The sequence below is a fragment of the Tyto alba genome, unplaced genomic scaffold, assembly GCF_018691265.1.
Source record: "Tyto alba isolate M040663 unplaced genomic scaffold, T.alba_DEE_v4.0 Super-Scaffold_23, whole genome shotgun sequence".
Lineage (NCBI taxonomy): Eukaryota > Metazoa > Chordata > Aves > Strigiformes > Tytonidae > Tyto > Tyto alba.
This window is the reverse complement of record NW_024881297.1, coordinates 23,124,581-23,141,571: the sequence shown is the minus strand read 5'-3', so window position 1 is coordinate 23,141,571 and position 16,991 is coordinate 23,124,581. Positions and strand designations below refer to the sequence as shown.

The window sequence follows — 16,991 nt, the reverse complement described above, 5'->3', positions numbered from 1 at the left end:
TAAGAATAAGAAGTCATCTGGGAGAGAAAAAAAGCACAAACCAAAATCCAATGCTTTTAACTTCCTTGGTTAAAAGAAGAAACTCCCATTTTCTTTCCAGTTAAGCTGTTTGTTTGGACTTGCATCCAACCTTAGGAATACTTTCTATCCTCTGAAATTGTGTTGTTGGCAGTAATTTACTGTTCACCAGAAAAAAAAAGAAAAAAAATCCATTTGACTTACTTTTTAAAAAAGATGGTCATAAAATTGGAAAGGGTTTATAGTCTATAAAAATATATGTTGCTGTGAAAGGCTAACAGTATTCCATCTATTTAACTTACCAAAGGAAGGTTAAGAAGCAAGTAGCTTGTGTTTTACAGCTATCTATGCAGGGCTATAATACAAGATGTGACAGGACTCTTTCATTTAATAGACAAAAACATGAAATGAGGAAAAAGCACCATAGAATATAGAGTGTAGCTCTTTAAATATAGGAATATTGCATTTTTATGCCTAGTTTTCTTGTGCTTATGAATTACTTGGCTTGTGGTACACTAGTTGTTTGAGATGGTCACTGGGAAGTTCAGCTTTCCGCATCCATGAGTGCAGGACAGCCCTGTGTGCTTTTGATCAGCTATCTGCAGGGGCTGGGCTGCATGCTGTAGACAGATACGCACCATGCATTCATTCAATGTGCTGTGATCCCATTAGTTTTGATTTTTCTCTGAAGGTGAATTTGGGGAAGTCTGCAGCGGGCGGCTGAAGCTGCAGGGAAAGCGTGAGTTTCCAGTGGCTATCAAAACCCTGAAGGTGGGCTACACTGAGAAACAGAGGCGAGATTTCTTGGGAGAAGCAAGCATCATGGGACAGTTTGACCACCCCAACATCATCCACCTGGAAGGAGTCGTCACAAAAAGTAGGTACAAGTTCCTGTGGACTGCTGGCCTTGAACTCTGACTGATGGGAGCATTGGTAAGGGGAGGAAGACTCGGGTAACTCACATTTTGACTGCACCTTTCATAATTTCTCAAAAACCAGTGAACGCCACTTGCCTGAAATGTCACACTTCACAGGTCCAGCCAGGAACAGGTTCCCCAACGTTGTAAAGGGTTTGTGCCTGAAGCATTTCAGTGTTCTTCCAGCTAGAATGGATAGATAATGGCTAAAATGATAAAAAACATTAACTCCCTCTGCAAACCTTACCTCACCTAGGCATAATATGCATGGGCTAAGAGAAAACCCCTATTGAAAGGCTCAAAATTAAATGAGACAGAAATAGGAGATGATATGTCTGGCCAGCCTCAGGCAGTGGACAGGTGATAAAGAGGGCAATAAACCTGGGTTGTCTGAATGCTGGTGAAGTGTGCTGCCTGACTTCTGGCTTGCAAGTAGTTCAGCAGCACCTCTGCCTGCAAAATGCAAGAGCATTTTCAACACAGTGATGCCGAACCACCCGCTAAGTTTTTCGAGCAGGCTCACTTCTTATTCCTGCCTTTATTTGTTTACTTTTGAAACCACATGAGCCCCAGGGTGAGCAAAGATGTGCCAAGAAGTGGGAAGCAATTTCCCTGGCAGGGAAACGGAGATTTTTCTACCAAGAGTTGGAAAAAAAACCAACCCACAACACCTGATGATTTCCAGCCATCATATTTTGAGAAACCACTGAAGCAAAGCCCATGGGAGGGTAGTGCTGAGCCTTGTGATCACTCACATGGGGTGTGAGCAAGGACAGAAGTTAGCAGTTTTGTTTTCCAGAAGAAGGGAATAAGAACAAGGGTGTAGCTGAAGATGTTAGGGCTGTATAAAACCACAATTAAGGCAAGCTCCCTCTGGGATCTGCTAGTGATGCTGGTGGTAATAGTCACCCTGGTGCTGGCGTATAGATTACAAGAGGGGTTGAGGGCTTGAGGAAAATGTGAAATGTCTGGCAAAACATCCCAGCATGAGAGTTACTGATGTCTGACTGCTCAGTTAGCAAAATAACCTTCCATAACTTTCCCAGCCCAGTTCTCCAAATTACTGTATGCACTGAAGAAAAGGACAGAGGAAGAGACAGCACATCTGAACGTGCCCAGCCCAAGCCTCTGTGGCCGTTGGTGCTGTGCTGAGGCATTGGGAAAGGTGCAGAAGTGTTGTTACTTTTCCATTTTAAAGCTTTGGAGAATCTACATTATTTGCAGCAAGGATTTTTTTTGTTGAAAACAACTACTTTAAGATATATTTTAGGTGTTTCAGGAGGTTTTTGCTAGCTGAAGCAGCACCAGCCTCACAAGTGTGAATGGCTGTCTCCCCTCTTGCCTTCATGATCGGTAATGTCAGCTTAGCTACTGCCATTCAAATGCTGGTGTCTGGGGCCATGCGGCTGCTGTTGGTACCATTTGTCATTCATCAGAGGCAGCATCTCCAAAATCAGTTCTTCAGAGCTGCAGTAGAGAGGGTGCAGAGATGCTAGGTGTTTGTCCTGTTCGTATCCTTATAACCTACTCAAAGTCAATGCTATTTTGCAGTCAACAGCCTTTTCTTGCATTTTTTTCTTGAAATTGCATTTCCCAAAACTTTTAAGAAAATAAAAAAAATAACCAAAATAGGTTTCTCCCCAAAGTTGAATAAATATCAAAATCTCTCGGAGTCACCTTGTGTAGCCCTTAATATATAAAAGCTCCCATTTCTAGCCCTGCATGGGTGTGGGATATTGGGCAGGAAGTGAGTGATGATTATACATCCATAAAAGCTACTGCTGACACGGGCTTGAGACTTTCTGGCTGCTGGGGCCTCGGTGGTTGGTGGGAATCCCATTTTTAGAGATGATGTGCCTCCCTAGCGAGCTGCCTTTTATATAAAGTGGCTGTCTGCTCCAAAGGCCGTGGAAACACTGGGAGCTTTGCTTCTAAATTGGACTTGGAGTGAATGGAGTTTGGATGCAGGGGGTCATGTGCACCCTGAGCTCCTCATTAACAGTAAATACTCGTTTACTGCACTCAGAATTTTTTCCAGCAGGCTCCTCGAGCATCTTCCCAGCTTTTTTCTTTTCTTTTAAGTGGACCAAAACAACATTTATGAATCCCAAACTATGCTGCTATCTCAAAGTATTGTTTAATTTCTTTTTCCCTTCAGTGTTTTAGTCATTGGCCTATCAGAGATTCAGATCTTTAGGGTAAAATGTCTTTGCTGCATCGTGATTTACTTTGGAAGTAAATTAAGTTAAATTGAATTAGGCCATTTTTAATTCCGAATGAGAATATCAGCGCAGGGGCTTAATACCATTTAGCTAATCTAGTTCAAATGCACACACCTTAGTTAATTTGGTTTAATTGTCTTCATTGTCCCCGTGCAGGCAAGCCCTTAGCTATTTCTGCTTTACAAAGGTAATGATAGTCCTGTTTTCATTCACATCCCATTTGTTTGTGCTGACGGTGTGCACATTGCACTAGTACGTTGATAGGAATGACATCTACACACGTTTTATGTCCCAGTAAAGCCAATGGGAGGAAGCCCTGCTGACAGGGAGAATCAGCCCAGTGCTTTAGAAAGGCCAATGTTTACTTTTCATTCACTTTGTTGAAAGTTACTCTATTTGAGTCTTTATTTCCATGCTCTTGGATGTGGGGCTACTTTTTTTCCATGATAACTGTCGACACGCAGTAGTCAGATAATGAAACATAAGTGCCAGAAATCTTATTTTCTTTTATCTGATGGCAACCAAAGACAGGAGCCTGAAGGAGGTCCCCCAGGGTGGTGGCATAACAAGATGCTAGTCTCACTGCAATGCTGCCTTGAAGTGTCAGTGATAAGGGACCTCATGATACAGTCACAGATTTAGTGTTTAAAAACAGAAAATTAAGAAAATAATTGAGATATACCTGGGATTTTCCTTCCTTGAATAGCCACTGACGTGTTTGCCAACCTATAGCAACGTCACCTGAGATCTCTTCTCCCCTCTTCATGCAGTCCCTGTTGTGCACAGACAGACAGCTGTCATCCTTAAAGATGGGACCCATTATTTTGTTTGGGACTCAACAATATTTTTCATGGCCCCGAAGTGCATTTGACATATCAAAAGTAATACTTTTGGCAAGCGCTGAGCTCAGGCAGTAGCTGTGATATTAGCTTAAAAGATTTGAAGCAGTGCAGGTCCCTCACGCTGCAAAGGTAGTATCTGCACAACAATGAGTGTTTTGATTGACAAGTTCACAATTACCTTTATTATGTAGATAGTTAAGCAGTAAATTAGGCAAATATTTAAGGTAACAGGAAAGTGGGAAGATTAAGATCAATCTAAATGGTAGAACATGCGCCAATTTCTTAGGAGCATTTACCTTCACGCTCATGTTATGACACGCAGCAGCTCTCATTGATCATTTCTATGAAAGACATTTATAATGCACATTACAAATAATTGACAGCTCCTCTTTTGTCTGTGCTGCATGCTAGCTAATGGAAATTGATTTAAATAAAAAATAATTTACATGTTCTTATAGGATTTCATTGAATTTACAAGGGCTGGAGCACACCACATTAATTATTGCTATGTCATTGTGGCAAGCTAGCGAGAAATTAGATATAAAAACTGAGCAAAAACTATATATAATTACCATTAAAATGACTCGGGCATGAAAATTAATCAAATGGATTCGGAAAAACATTATTATTCCTGTCAACAATAGGCGACCAGGTCTTTTGTTAAGAACTTTTATTTTGATTGCCACTCATACTCATTCCATGCTTAACTCACTTTTGTTCTGCAGCATAAATATTCCTTTTCTTACTTCCAGATGTGTCTACAATGGTAGTCACATGGGATTGCTTGAATTACAAGGGATGTAATCCCATCCTTTCCTGGTCTTGGTTTTGGTGGCTACCAAGATCAGATAGATACTTCAGATCATCCTGGTTGCTCCTGTTGGGCTCTTGTTACTTCAAAGTGTTGAAGCTATAGGGAAGAGTCCAAGGAGGTCGCTGTGTGCAATTTAGCCTCTGCAAGCCTTCAGCTGGTTCAGAGACGAGGAGAAGGTTGTGCATAGGATGCCTGGGTTCAGCTTGCAGCCTCTTCCTCGGACATCATTTAAACACTCTAGGGCTTGGTACTCCACCCATAATACGGGATTGCTTTTTCATCCCCTCCTCCTCCTTGATTTCCCTATTTTTACATATAGTCTGGCAAAAACTAGTCGTCCCACTGGGACAGCAGTGTCTTAGTGTAGATTTATTGTTGCATGGCTGTATATTCACATTCAGATGCATTACAAAAAGACTTTATTCTTGTTCATGTTTTTTTAAATAAATTGCTAACAAACTCATGCACTGTTTTTTTCCCAGGCAAACCAGTAATGATAGTGACTGAATACATGGAGAACGGTTCTCTGGATACATTTTTAAAGGTAACGCTTCAATCCCTTTTCCAGGGGGAACTCGGTTAAATTTTGAGTCAGAGCTTTTCCATGAAATGTAAGAGCTAGAGAAGGGAGGTTAGAGAAAGTGGTTAGAAATGTGGTATGATGACATGGGGAAGAGCCCCTACCCCCCAGGTATTCACACATGGACTTCTGCAGGTAGGATTTCCTTGCAACTTGGTGCCGTTCAGTTGGCTGACTCGGAGACAGCCCATCCCAGTGCTTTTATACACATAACTACATGTGTTCACTTCCAATAGCAGCCTCTTTATCAGTCACCAGTGGAAATAGCTCACTCCTTGATCTCCAGTTAAAAGAACTACATTTCCTTAGCTTTTTCTCTAGAGATCCTAATCCAAACAGTGAAACTTTGAAGACCTTCATGGTCAGAGCATGAGAGTAATGAATTATTAATTTCCCTGAGTTTCTTCCCTGGAGACTTGCCTTTGCATTTTTATTCATGCACATGCAATGCTGAGGGTGCAGACACTCTCAACTGATCAAATGTCTTCTTCCTTTTGCAGAAGAACGATGGGCAGTTCACGGTCATTCAGCTGGTCGGGATGCTGCGAGGCATCGCATCAGGAATGAAGTACCTGTCTGACATGGGTTACGTACACAGAGATCTGGCTGCCAGGAATATCCTAATCAACAGCAACTTAGTCTGCAAGGTGTCAGACTTTGGCCTCTCCAGAGTCCTGGAAGATGACCCCGAAGCAGCATACACAACCAGGGTGAGTTACGAGGATACCAAACTGATTGAGCTCAAGAAAAATTTATTCCCTGCCACATTTTGGTGTTCAAGGCTGTCTGGCAAAGAGGTTTCTACAAATCCAGAGCCTCTTAACTGTGCACAAGGGTTTGGCCAGGTGTTACCAGTTAATCATTACCAGATCAAGTTTGCAAATGCCTATAGTTTTGTAGTGCAGACAGCTTAACTAATAAGCAGAGCTTAACTAATAACTTCTAAATTCATGTTGGGCACCTGAGTCAAACAGCAAACTTGGCAAAGGTGTTGCGCTCCCAGCAATATTCTGTCCTCTGTGGTGAATATCAAAGGTAGGAAAGAGCAGAGCAAGTGCTTTGCTTAGGCACCTATGCAGAGATATAATTGTCTTCTGGACAATTTGACCCTTTTAAAACTTTGGTAAGCCTGTAATGCCCATTGCAAATGACACATATTACCCTCAACGTTACCCTCTTGAGGGTAATTTCCCCCAACCTGAGAAAGAGCTGCTCCAGCCTCAGTGCTCAGCCCCTTTCCATCCTTGATCCATCCTTTCAGGGCATCAGCCCACCCATCCCCGTGCGAGGCCGTGTGGCCCCAACGCTGCAAAGAGGGGGTGGACAGGACCAACCCTCAGCAGCACAGGCGTGGAGAGAGCCTCCAATATTCATGTCAGCAATCGACACGCTCCTGTTAGAGTGTTTTCCCAAGGGTATGGTTTTACGGGGGCTCTCTGGGTCACGTTCCCAGTTCCTGCAGAGGGCTGGGAAAGGCCTTTCAGCTCTTGTCAGTCACAGCCCCGTGACGGGGCTCGGTGAGCAGCTGGACCGGAGCCTCCTCCCGGCCAGCCCTGCTGCGGCTGCAGCGTGCTGCCGTGTGCTAATTGGCACTGCTGAGAATCTGGCCCCTCACTTAAGGCATGAGCTGATAAGCCTGTGAATAAATAATTATTGGAAGAAGGGACTTTTTATAATTTGCTTTGAAAACGTGTTCCAAATTCTGCCTTTTTCCAAATAACAAATACTGTTAGGGGACGTACAGGGAGACCTTCCAACATTTAGCTCAACACTGAGAGGAAGGGACTTCACAGTAATATGTATTTTGATATAAATCAAGGGAGACAACTCTTTAAACCCAATGAGAAAACTATTCCTTAATCCAAACCCCCCCTTTCCCTCCCCTCTTCCTTCTCAGAGCTGGTCTGAAGTTTGATTTCTAAAATGGTGGTAGAAAGGGGAAAAGGAAACAGCAAAGCACATTTGACAGCTGTGGCATCATTTTCAGTCTCACAGTAGAGGCCAAGCAGACTGATCTTTGCACACACAGATTTCTGTGCCTGCTACGCAGGTCTTTCTGCAAGATCAGGACAATGTTTAAAAAAAAAAGAAAGAAAAAAAGGGCATTACTTCCACAGCAATTTGCATGAAGCCCTCATTAGATCAAAGTCTTCCTCGGCTTCAGAGCTGTCTGTTCCTCCCCCGCTCACTCTCAGAAACGGAGGAACTGTATTCCCCTACCAACCCATGCAACATAATTGAGATGTTGATCCTATACATGTCCCAGCATTCAAACAACAAACCTTCAGGACAGCCAATTAGTAGGCAGCCTACAAATGCTTATGGGCTGAGATAATGTGGAAAGGGGCCCCACGCTGTCAAACAGATTTACTTTAAAATTCGATGTCTCTTTCCAGAGAGAAAATAACATCCCTCTGTTCTCTAAGAAGTGCTGTTTTGTCCTCTTTTGCATGTTCACTGCCCTCCTCTGCAATCTGATTTTGGGGTTTTTTTTCCTATTCTTTTCCTTCTAGGGAGGGAAGATCCCCATCCGATGGACAGCACCCGAAGCAATTGCCTTCCGCAAATTCACATCGGCCAGTGATGTCTGGAGCTACGGCATTGTGATGTGGGAGGTGATGTCCTACGGCGAGAGGCCTTACTGGGAAATGACAAACCAAGATGTAAGCACGTGCAAGAGCTGCCGCGTGATGGGACTTTGAGGGCTCGGCGTTCATCTTGCAGTCAGAGAGGCAGGATGGGGACAAGAGGAGGGAGAGCCACTGTAAAAATTACTTTGCTCCCCCATTTTGCCTGACAAAAATGATCCTCCCATTTAATGCTCTTTTTTCGCAGCAGCAGCCCAGAGCAGGCTGTGCACAGAGGGAAATGTGTCTGCACAGAGGCAAGCCTGCTTCCCCCAGCAGACCACTGGAGCTTCACTAATGCTGTTAGAGCTGGAGCCTGTCCCTCCTCTGCTTAATGACAAAGGTCTGCCAGGGGATAGATGCTGATAAACTGGCAGCATTTCAATTGTGTGTTCAAACCCCTACTGCCATCTAAAGAAGAAATGCAAGAGTCATAGTAAGGGCTTTGTTTCCCTGCACAAAAGCTGGGTGATTTGATCTAGTGACAGCAGTCCAGAGAGCTGCGTCTCGGTTGCCCTTGCATTGCTGATCTCGAGAGCACAGTTTTGCTCCTGTTGTGAACATCTTGTAGGTCTGTGCTAATGCAAGCTCTCATGGTTCGTCTGTACAGCACCCTTCGAGTTGTGTCCCCTTGCTCCTGGGCCCCAGTGCCCCCTTGAGCCTGTGATGTCAAGGCCACCCTCTGAAGCATCTCCAAACAGGGAGATGCCTGGGGACACTCTCCCTCCTGACTGCAGCTCTGATCCCAGCCTGTGTAAGGATCTCTTGATCCTACCTCCTACCCAGAGCGCACCATAAACATCTTATCTAAGACTAAAAAATTCTAAGCCCAGGGTTGCCAGATTTTCTAGGCCCCTCCTTCCTCTTCACATCTCTGAGAACCACGTCATGTGGAGGTCTCTGAGGATGCCAGCTAGTGCATGAGGTCAGGGTCACCGTGAGGCACGCGGGGCCCTCAGAGCAGCTCTGCGATATGTGGGGAAACACACGACTCTGCGTGTGACAGAGTCGTTCCTCATCCCTCCCACTTCGTCTCCGCAGCCCTGCCACCTGCAGAGTTGCTGCTGCCAGCTGAGCAAAGTAAACGGGTCCTTGCTCTGCCATGAGTTTCCTCTGGTCACAACACCTAATGTCTCATCCTTTTTTCTTTTTTGAGCAGCGTCTCTGTCACCATGACTTTCTGCCGTTTCACTGGCAGCAATGGATCTGGCAGAGCACCCTGCTTCTCCTGTGCTTTGTCTGTCGGCCTTTGCCATCAGTGGATGTTACTACCTGTCATGGCGAGCTGCTGCCTCATCTCACTTTGAGTCCAGGAGTGGAAGCGAGCAGTACCTTTGAGACTGTCACGCCGTGCTTCTTGCCAGCAAGACAAGCGCGTTGTTTGGCATGAATACCCCACTGCTTTTGCATTGCTGAGGCTGTCACGTTTGCAGGGAGTTTGGTAAAGCAGCATGTATCTACACAGGGATTTATCTCAGTCAAATACAGAAACTTTCTTCCACAGCCTGTGCAGAGAATGCAGCAATTGAGAGCCAAGTTTTTTTGGTCACACTGAGCAATGTAACTATCTTTAATGCTGACGCACTGGCACAGCACAGATGTTGTTCAGTAAATGCCAGGCTAAGATTCAGGATGGTGCCAATGAAATAACACTCCATGGACAGGGGAGTCCCTTGTCTAGATCGTAATGCTATGAACGTCCACACTTCACAGAACTGTTCTGAAAAGCCCACATGCCTCCGTGCACTGTGGGGCACAGGGTGAATTTCACACTTGCCTGAGAAGATGCAGATGGGGGACTGGTTTCTTCAGCAGCAGAAAGCAGAGGACTGGTGAGATATTTATGAGCATCAGTTCCTGCTCAGGCTTTGCTTGGGTTGCCTCTGTGCCTATGTGCAAGTGGCAAGTGCCTGGATGGTGGTGGCCTAGGAAACTTAACTCAGTGCTGTGGCACATTTCTTGTGCAATTTATGCCTTCCTCCTTCATCTTCTGAAGGCCTCTTCTTCTTTCCCCCCCCCCCCCGGCTTGTGTTTCAGAAGAATTGGTGGTGTTAGATACAGCATTGGCTTTCATGCAGAGAACCAGGGGCCGCTGCTCACATGAATTTTAGACTTCACTGCACAAGAGTTTCTTGTTGCATGGCTAGTAATTAAAGTACATCGTTTTCAAGCACAGTCAGTGATGAGCTAAACAATTCTCACCATGTTACAGCCGGATTGCTTTAAAGGAGGTGCCGTGCTGTAGGGCTGAAAGCATAACTGCGAAGGCTACAAACCACGTTTCAAAATTGTGCTGGTTTCTGGCTGGCCTTCTGAAAATATGCTTTGACTTGACCACAAGATAAGGCTTTGATGCAGGAACTGTTGAGAGGAATTTTGTGGCCTGTATCACACAGGTTGCTAAGCTAAATGATCACAGTGGTTGCTTTTTAGTCTGCAGACTGGTGGGTTTATGAAAACACAGAGCTTAAAGTGTTGCTTCCGCTTGCTGTGATAGACTATCCCAAATTGTCCTCTCCCAAACATCCAGTTCAGTCACCCCAATCCATGAGTAGCACTTGTCCAGAAGAGGAACAGGAACAAAAATGCCTCCTTATAGGTGCAAATTTTAGCTCTTCAAGTCTTACAAAGCAGTATGCAATGATGGATGGAACAGTGAATGTGCCATTTTCTTATTTTCTAAGTACTGAGGTGGCTACAAGTGATTAGGTCTTTGTTGTTTCGTTCGTTTGCTCCTCTTATTGTCAGACCCCCAAGGCACCTTCAGATTCGAGAGTATATTTCAGCATCCTAGCTCCTAGCAGTATTTTGATACTATTTACATTGTATCGCCAGAATGAATGACATCCTGTAAATTGAGTTAACACTATTGATTGTGATGTTACTGCCAGGAATATCAAACATACATAACCCCACTGCAGATGTAGTTCAGATATTCTGAGCTGGTGCCAGATGGTCTGCTCCCTGTCTTGCTACTCTTTTCTTTCTGCTACAGCTGGAGGATGATCCTTTATTGGTATAAATGCAGACACGGACACGGCAAATAACGTTCTCATGGCTGTGCCACACTGAGGCTGTTTTTTATAGGGCAGCTGCAAATTTGGTATCAGGGACCAGCTTGGTGTGAAGAACAGATAGTGCAGGTAGTATAGTGCAGTGGGGCTGGTTTTTGATGCTGCAAGCAAAAGTCAGGTCGTAGAAGAGATTGTTTTGCAAGTGTAGGTTGGGTGGAGAGTGGTACAACTGCCCACTGACAGATGAAATCTTAGATGGGTGTAAAAAGAGACTGCAGGTCTTGTGGGCCAGATCTCCAGATGTGCTTGCTACACTTGGAGAAGATTACAAATCCTCACCTAACTTCTTCTCTACTATGTACGTCCTTAAGGAGTTTGAGGTTCCTACTACTGCTGCTCAGCCAGCCTGGATCATTCCTGGGACTCTTCCACTTGGTAAAAAGCCCTGTGATGGAGGATGATTGGAAAGCGATCCATGCGGTCTTGATTTTCAGAGCCTTCTGAAATGCAGTGCCAGCCTGACGTGGCCCATCCTGTACTGCTTGTATAGGGACTAAAGATCAAGAAAACAATTTCCATGCTAAGCACAGAGCATTTTTTTTAAGCACGGGATGTTTTCAAATCATGAGACGGTGCCTAGAATGAATGGTATCTGAGGCAGTCCTTGGAGTCCAACAGTGAAGTGCTGTGGTTTTCCACATAACAAAGAGCTGCTTCCAGCTCCTTTTGGCCAAGGAATCTTGGGAGTAGAGGGTGTGAAGATGGGCCTCTGGGACTCTCTTGGCATGGTCACAGACCCCTGTGGCTTGAAATGTGAGCTGTGTTCTCCTGAAAATTGTACTGGTTTGAAATGAGAACTGCTGGGCTTGGAACCCTGCTATAAATCTGCCCTGAACTGGGGAAAACAAGTTTCTTGCTTCAATTCTGCCCTCATTTATTCATTTCAGTCTTTTGAGAGGGCAGGCAGCACATCTGCATGCCACTTGTTTTACATATAGAACTATAGATGGTTTGAATTTGAAATCAATGCAACAGTCCTCCCCTGGTTTTAATTTACATACTCTTGGGCTGACATTTTAAATTCCTGGCAGAAATGTGGCCACACTAAGAAACGTCTAGACCCAGACAGTATTGAATGATATATGAGATGGTTGTTCTGCTTCTGCCTTGAATCCATCCATCAATTAGCATTCAAAGTCTCTTTTGAAATACAGTCAGACTTTTATTACTGTAATACAAATTTGTGGTCTAGCACATGCCTTTTCATTTAAAAAGAAGCCAACATCTGAATAAACAAAATCACTGCACCTCAAGAAGATGCCAGAAAGCCCCGTAGGCTACTTTTCATGGACTTATGGTAGGCTCCAGGAGTTTCCTGGTATATAACCTGCAGACCTCAGTTGAGCTTTGAACAAGTGGAATCTGGCAATCTGGCCCCCTGGTTGCAGCAGTGTTGTAGCAGGCTTTCTAGATTTGTTTTTCAGTGACCAAAAATGAAGTTATTCAACGAATCCCATAGAAAATAGGAAAGATAGTGAAGTTTACTTGGTTTGGCTCTTGTGTGGAGAGTTGGGGAGTTTTTCCATGAGCATATTGCTGGTCCCAAAGTTCTCTATTTAAGTCAATTTGCATTTGGGAAAAAGGCGAGAGGAAGAAAAGCAACCCATTAGTCTCATGCTTTGTCTCCTGCAGGTAATTAAAGCTGTGGAGGAAGGCTATCGCCTGCCAAGTCCCATGGACTGCCCTGCTGCTCTCTACCAGCTAATGCTCGACTGCTGGCAGAAGGACCGCAACAGCAGGCCCAAGTTTGACGAAATTGTCAGCATGTTGGACAAGCTCATCCGTAACCCAAGCAGCTTGAAGACGTTGGTTAATGCATCAAGCAGGTACAAACTCAGGCCAGAGCCATTTCTCAGAGCAAGATCCTTGTCTGAATACCTGCCCCTGGGGCTGAATTACCACTTATTGTTTAGCCTGTGCGCGTCCATGAGTGGATGTTCCTCCAGCTTTGTTATGCCCAGGGGAGTTTTCCCAAATCAACATTTTCTGTTGAAATTGGCAGGCAGGTGAGCAATTCAGTTACTCTATAAATGCAGTGCTGCTGCCACAAAGAAAATTGCTGTGGCCTGTCTTTCAGAAATGAGAGTTTCAGTGGTATTTATAGGTCTATGATAAAGCTACTTGTGCTCTACCCCAAGGTTAGAGAGGTCAAGACTTGAGTGCATGAAGTAGATAGTAAATGCTGCTCAAATTATCTGTCTGTTGACTTTATCTTGGTAATACAAATGAAGAGCATCTCTTGGGGAAACTCTTAGGATGTGCAAAGCTCACAGATGTCCGAGTGCATCCTCCCACAAGTATTCCCAGGTGTGCTAGCCACCGCCACCAGTTCTGACAGTCTTGGTAATTGCGAGAGGATCTCTGTGGTTCCCGAAGAGTTGTACACAAACCATTTTCTAAAACCACATTAAGTGAATAGAGCAGCTGGCATGCAATTAAACATGAATCTGAATAGCTACACAGCTACAAGTAAGGTAAATATGGTCAAGAATTAAAGCTGCCCTTGGGGAAAAAAAAAGAGATTAATATTTTTTAGTGAGTTTTAGTATTGGAGTCTCCATTATACTGGAGTCTTGGAAAGGCTTTTTCTTTTTTCATTGTAAGCACACAAGTATTACTTCTGAGCCATCTGTGTTGCTAATCACGCAGTCCTTTGCAAGGTCATGAAGGAGTGATGAATATAAATCATTGCTGCTTCCCTGATGGCAGTGGAGTTCCCCTGATTAACACTGGAAGAGGCCCTTCAGAAAAGTTTATTCTCGGAGGAGGAAGAAAAAAGACAAGTTGTTTTCCTTGGACAGGAATGAGAGGGATGTATGATGAGGTTAGACTGGTGGTGTGGACCAAAGCAGGTGTACTGTTGTGAGCTCAGACCCATCCACTTCCACACCATCCAAGCGAGTTTTGCACAGCTGCAGGTCGCCCATCTCACCTGTTGCAGCTGGACCTCACGTCCTTGTGCTGGCATGTCCCTGTGCATGGCATCTCATGCTCTGGGAGAGAATAAACATGAAATCTCTGATAATTTTTAAATACAATATAGATCTGATTCCTTGGACTATTTTACATGCATCATTTACCATCTGAAAAAGAAATTACTCTTATTAGCAATTAGATGTAAAGTCTGTCCCAGCAAACTTGCAGAAAAAGGTTTATGATAGCATAAAATATGTGACGTTTCTCTTTTATTTTCAGAACAGTCATTTTCCAAGCCTGTTATGCGGTGGTTCATGCACTCTGTTATGCCAGAAAAAAGGAAAATAGGCAGCAAACAATTTCATTGAGCTGCTAAGCAATTTGCTGATGTTTTATTCCATGAACAGGTCCATGCAATTCCAAACCTCTCCATTTCAGAGCTGCTGTGGATATTTTCAGTACGGATGGAGCACCTGAACAGCCAGGCTTTGGGACTGTGCTCTTATAATCATAGATTGCCATGCCCAGACCATAGTAATTACAAATGAATCATAATTTCAACATACAGCAGCTGTAAAGGATTTTTTTATATATGTAATGTATTCTTTATGGAAATTCTCATTAATGCAAATACAGGAGGAAGTCACTCCTACATTACAGTGTGTGCATATCAGTAGGTAGCTCCTGACATTAGTGATGAAAATCCATTTCTCATTATGATTACTTAGGAGTTTTGAATTCCTCATGTGTATAAAATGTTATGGGAAGCCATTATGTTCTTGGTACTGCAAGTATTCACATTTTATTGGACCCTTCAGCATTGCTATTAAATAAACAAATAATACTAATGTGCTCATAAAATATATGAAGATTCCTGAAGTGCTATAATAATATAATATCCCAGCTCTCCCTCCAGTTGAAAGTCTTTTAAGTGTAATTCTCACCATCAGAGGATGACCCAGAAGAATTTTTTTTACCTGTGGGTAATAATCTTTATGCAAGGCTTATATGAGCTGTGTGTCCTGGTTTACAAATCAGAGGACAAATCTAGTTTCCTTCCTGGCTGACCTTGGACAAGCCCCCTTTACTCTCCGCATCATTAGTAGGGTGGTGGACCTGCACGTGGCACGGTCGCTTGTGCCAGGTACTGTACTGGCATTTCTGATGTGGTGAAGGGTTGTTATTTGCCTGAATTGCTTCTTCCATGCGTGGCATAACCGAGCGGGTAGCAATTGCCGTGGCGAGGTCTTGAGCAAGGGCGCGGGAGCTGGTTTTAGGGCGGGAGCGTGGTTGGAGCATTGCTGCTCTCTGCAGGGCTTGCTGGATGCTGCCCGCATCCAAAATCCCCACCCGACTCTGTGGGAGCAGCCCCTGAAGTGTTAACAGCAGCCTGCCATTGATGGCTGCTGCTGGGAAATGTAATTTGGGTTTTGGCTTCCAGGCTCTGGGCTGTTTTAAGTTAATTACGAGCTTTAAAGGAGGAGGAGGAAAACAGAGCAGGAGGGATGAAACCCAAGACTTTGAATTAAGAGTCACTGGGGGAACCTGATAAAAGAAGAGCCTGCTTGTGGGCGAGAGGTAGTGGGGATGGGCACTAGTCCTCTCCTCTTTCTGCTTGCAGTGAGGACCAGAAATGGCAGGAACTAAGTCAAAAGTGGGTAAAGTTGCAGGTGAAGTGGTGTGTTTGATACATTGCATATCGAGCCTCCTGGGAGGATTTAGGCTGTAGCAATCACTTAAAGCACAATGGAGTCATCTTTACCATATACAAATGCTAGCAACTGAATCACATCAGGTACATCTCGATAATGATTCTGTTTGCTTCTCTGTTTTTACTTGTCTTTAGAGTATCAAATCTGTTGGTAGAGCACAGTCCAGTCGGGAGTGGTGCCTACAGATCGGTGGGTGAGTGGCTGGAAGCTATCAAAATGGGCCGATATACAGAGATCTTCATGGAGAACGGATACAGTTCTATGGATGCCGTGGCTCAGGTGACTCTAGAGTGAGTAGTGCTCAGATCATTTTCACCTCATTTCTTGGAATTGCAGGGGAGCGTGGAAGACAAACCATTCAAAAATATGTAGGGATGAGGCTGCAGAACGGGAAACCATTGCCCTTTCTGTGCAGTAAACAGGTTCTCTTTTAGCATCTGTATTGATGATAACAAGTGCAGGTAAGACTAAAACTTGTCACAGCTGGAACTTTGGCTCCTTTACTCATGGAAATTAATTCTTGAGTTTGAATAATTGCCAAGTTGTCCTTTCAACATAATAGCAGTTGATTTATTTGTCAGTAACTCCAAATAAAAGCCCCACCCTGCTAGTAAATGTATAGGAGCTAGAGTCTTGGTTTTACACTGGATTAGCTGCTTTCACAGTTGATTTGGACAAAACCAGGTGGATAGTCAAGCCCAGTAAGGCATGGAAATAGTATTCAACATTACAGAAATAAACACAGATACAGCCGATGGCAACAGAAGAGCATCAGCAAACCCACAACTCTAGGGGACAGGCTCCCTGGCCGAGACTTTTCCTTCTGAATGTGCCCTTGGTTTTTGCACGTGGGTATGACTGCAGTTGGGGTGACAGCACTCAGTTGGCTTAGTAAATGCCTCAGGGCTGCTGATTCGTTATGCTCCACATTTTAATTGCCTGCCTTGCTTGTATAATTACACCTGTATTTTCCTCCTGCCACTTACCTAAACTCACACCAAAGCTTGCCTTTCTACCTGGGTTAATCTGAACTTAGCAAGCATTAAGGCAGAATGGGAAGGATTACGCTCCATGCTGTTTTGGAGAAGGTCATGGCTCCTTTGACCACATGCAGATTGCCAGTGCACATACAGAATCTGTGCTGATGATCAGGAATAAAACTAGAAAAGTCCCTACACCCTGCAGAACTTCAGCATTTCTCCTGTCTGCCACAGGGCTTGCTGTGGAGCTCACTGTACCGGGTAGGAGGTCCTCTGCACATAATGCCCA

General features: G+C 44.2%; 1 protein-coding gene across 10 annotated transcripts in view; it reads left to right on the top strand.

The window, feature by feature from the left end:
- EPHA5 (EPH receptor A5) overlaps window positions 1-16,991 on the top strand; it is a 197,037-nt gene that overhangs the window by 171,673 nt on the left and 8,373 nt on the right. For 9 of the 10 annotated variants that reach the window (XM_032997735.2, XM_032997734.2, XM_032997732.2 and 6 more), the window contains 6 exons: window positions 710-895; window positions 5,296-5,357; window positions 5,894-6,103; window positions 7,907-8,056; window positions 12,727-12,920; window positions 15,857-16,012. In XM_032997735.2, coding sequence (XP_032853626.2) covers window positions 710-895; window positions 5,296-5,357; window positions 5,894-6,103; window positions 7,907-8,056; window positions 12,727-12,920; window positions 15,857-16,012 — 958 coding nt within the window. Of the gene's footprint in view, window positions 1-709; window positions 896-5,295; window positions 5,358-5,893; window positions 6,104-7,906; window positions 8,057-12,726; window positions 12,921-15,856; window positions 16,017-16,991 lie in introns of those variants that run through there. The other variant, XM_032997733.2, reaches the window with a different exon arrangement.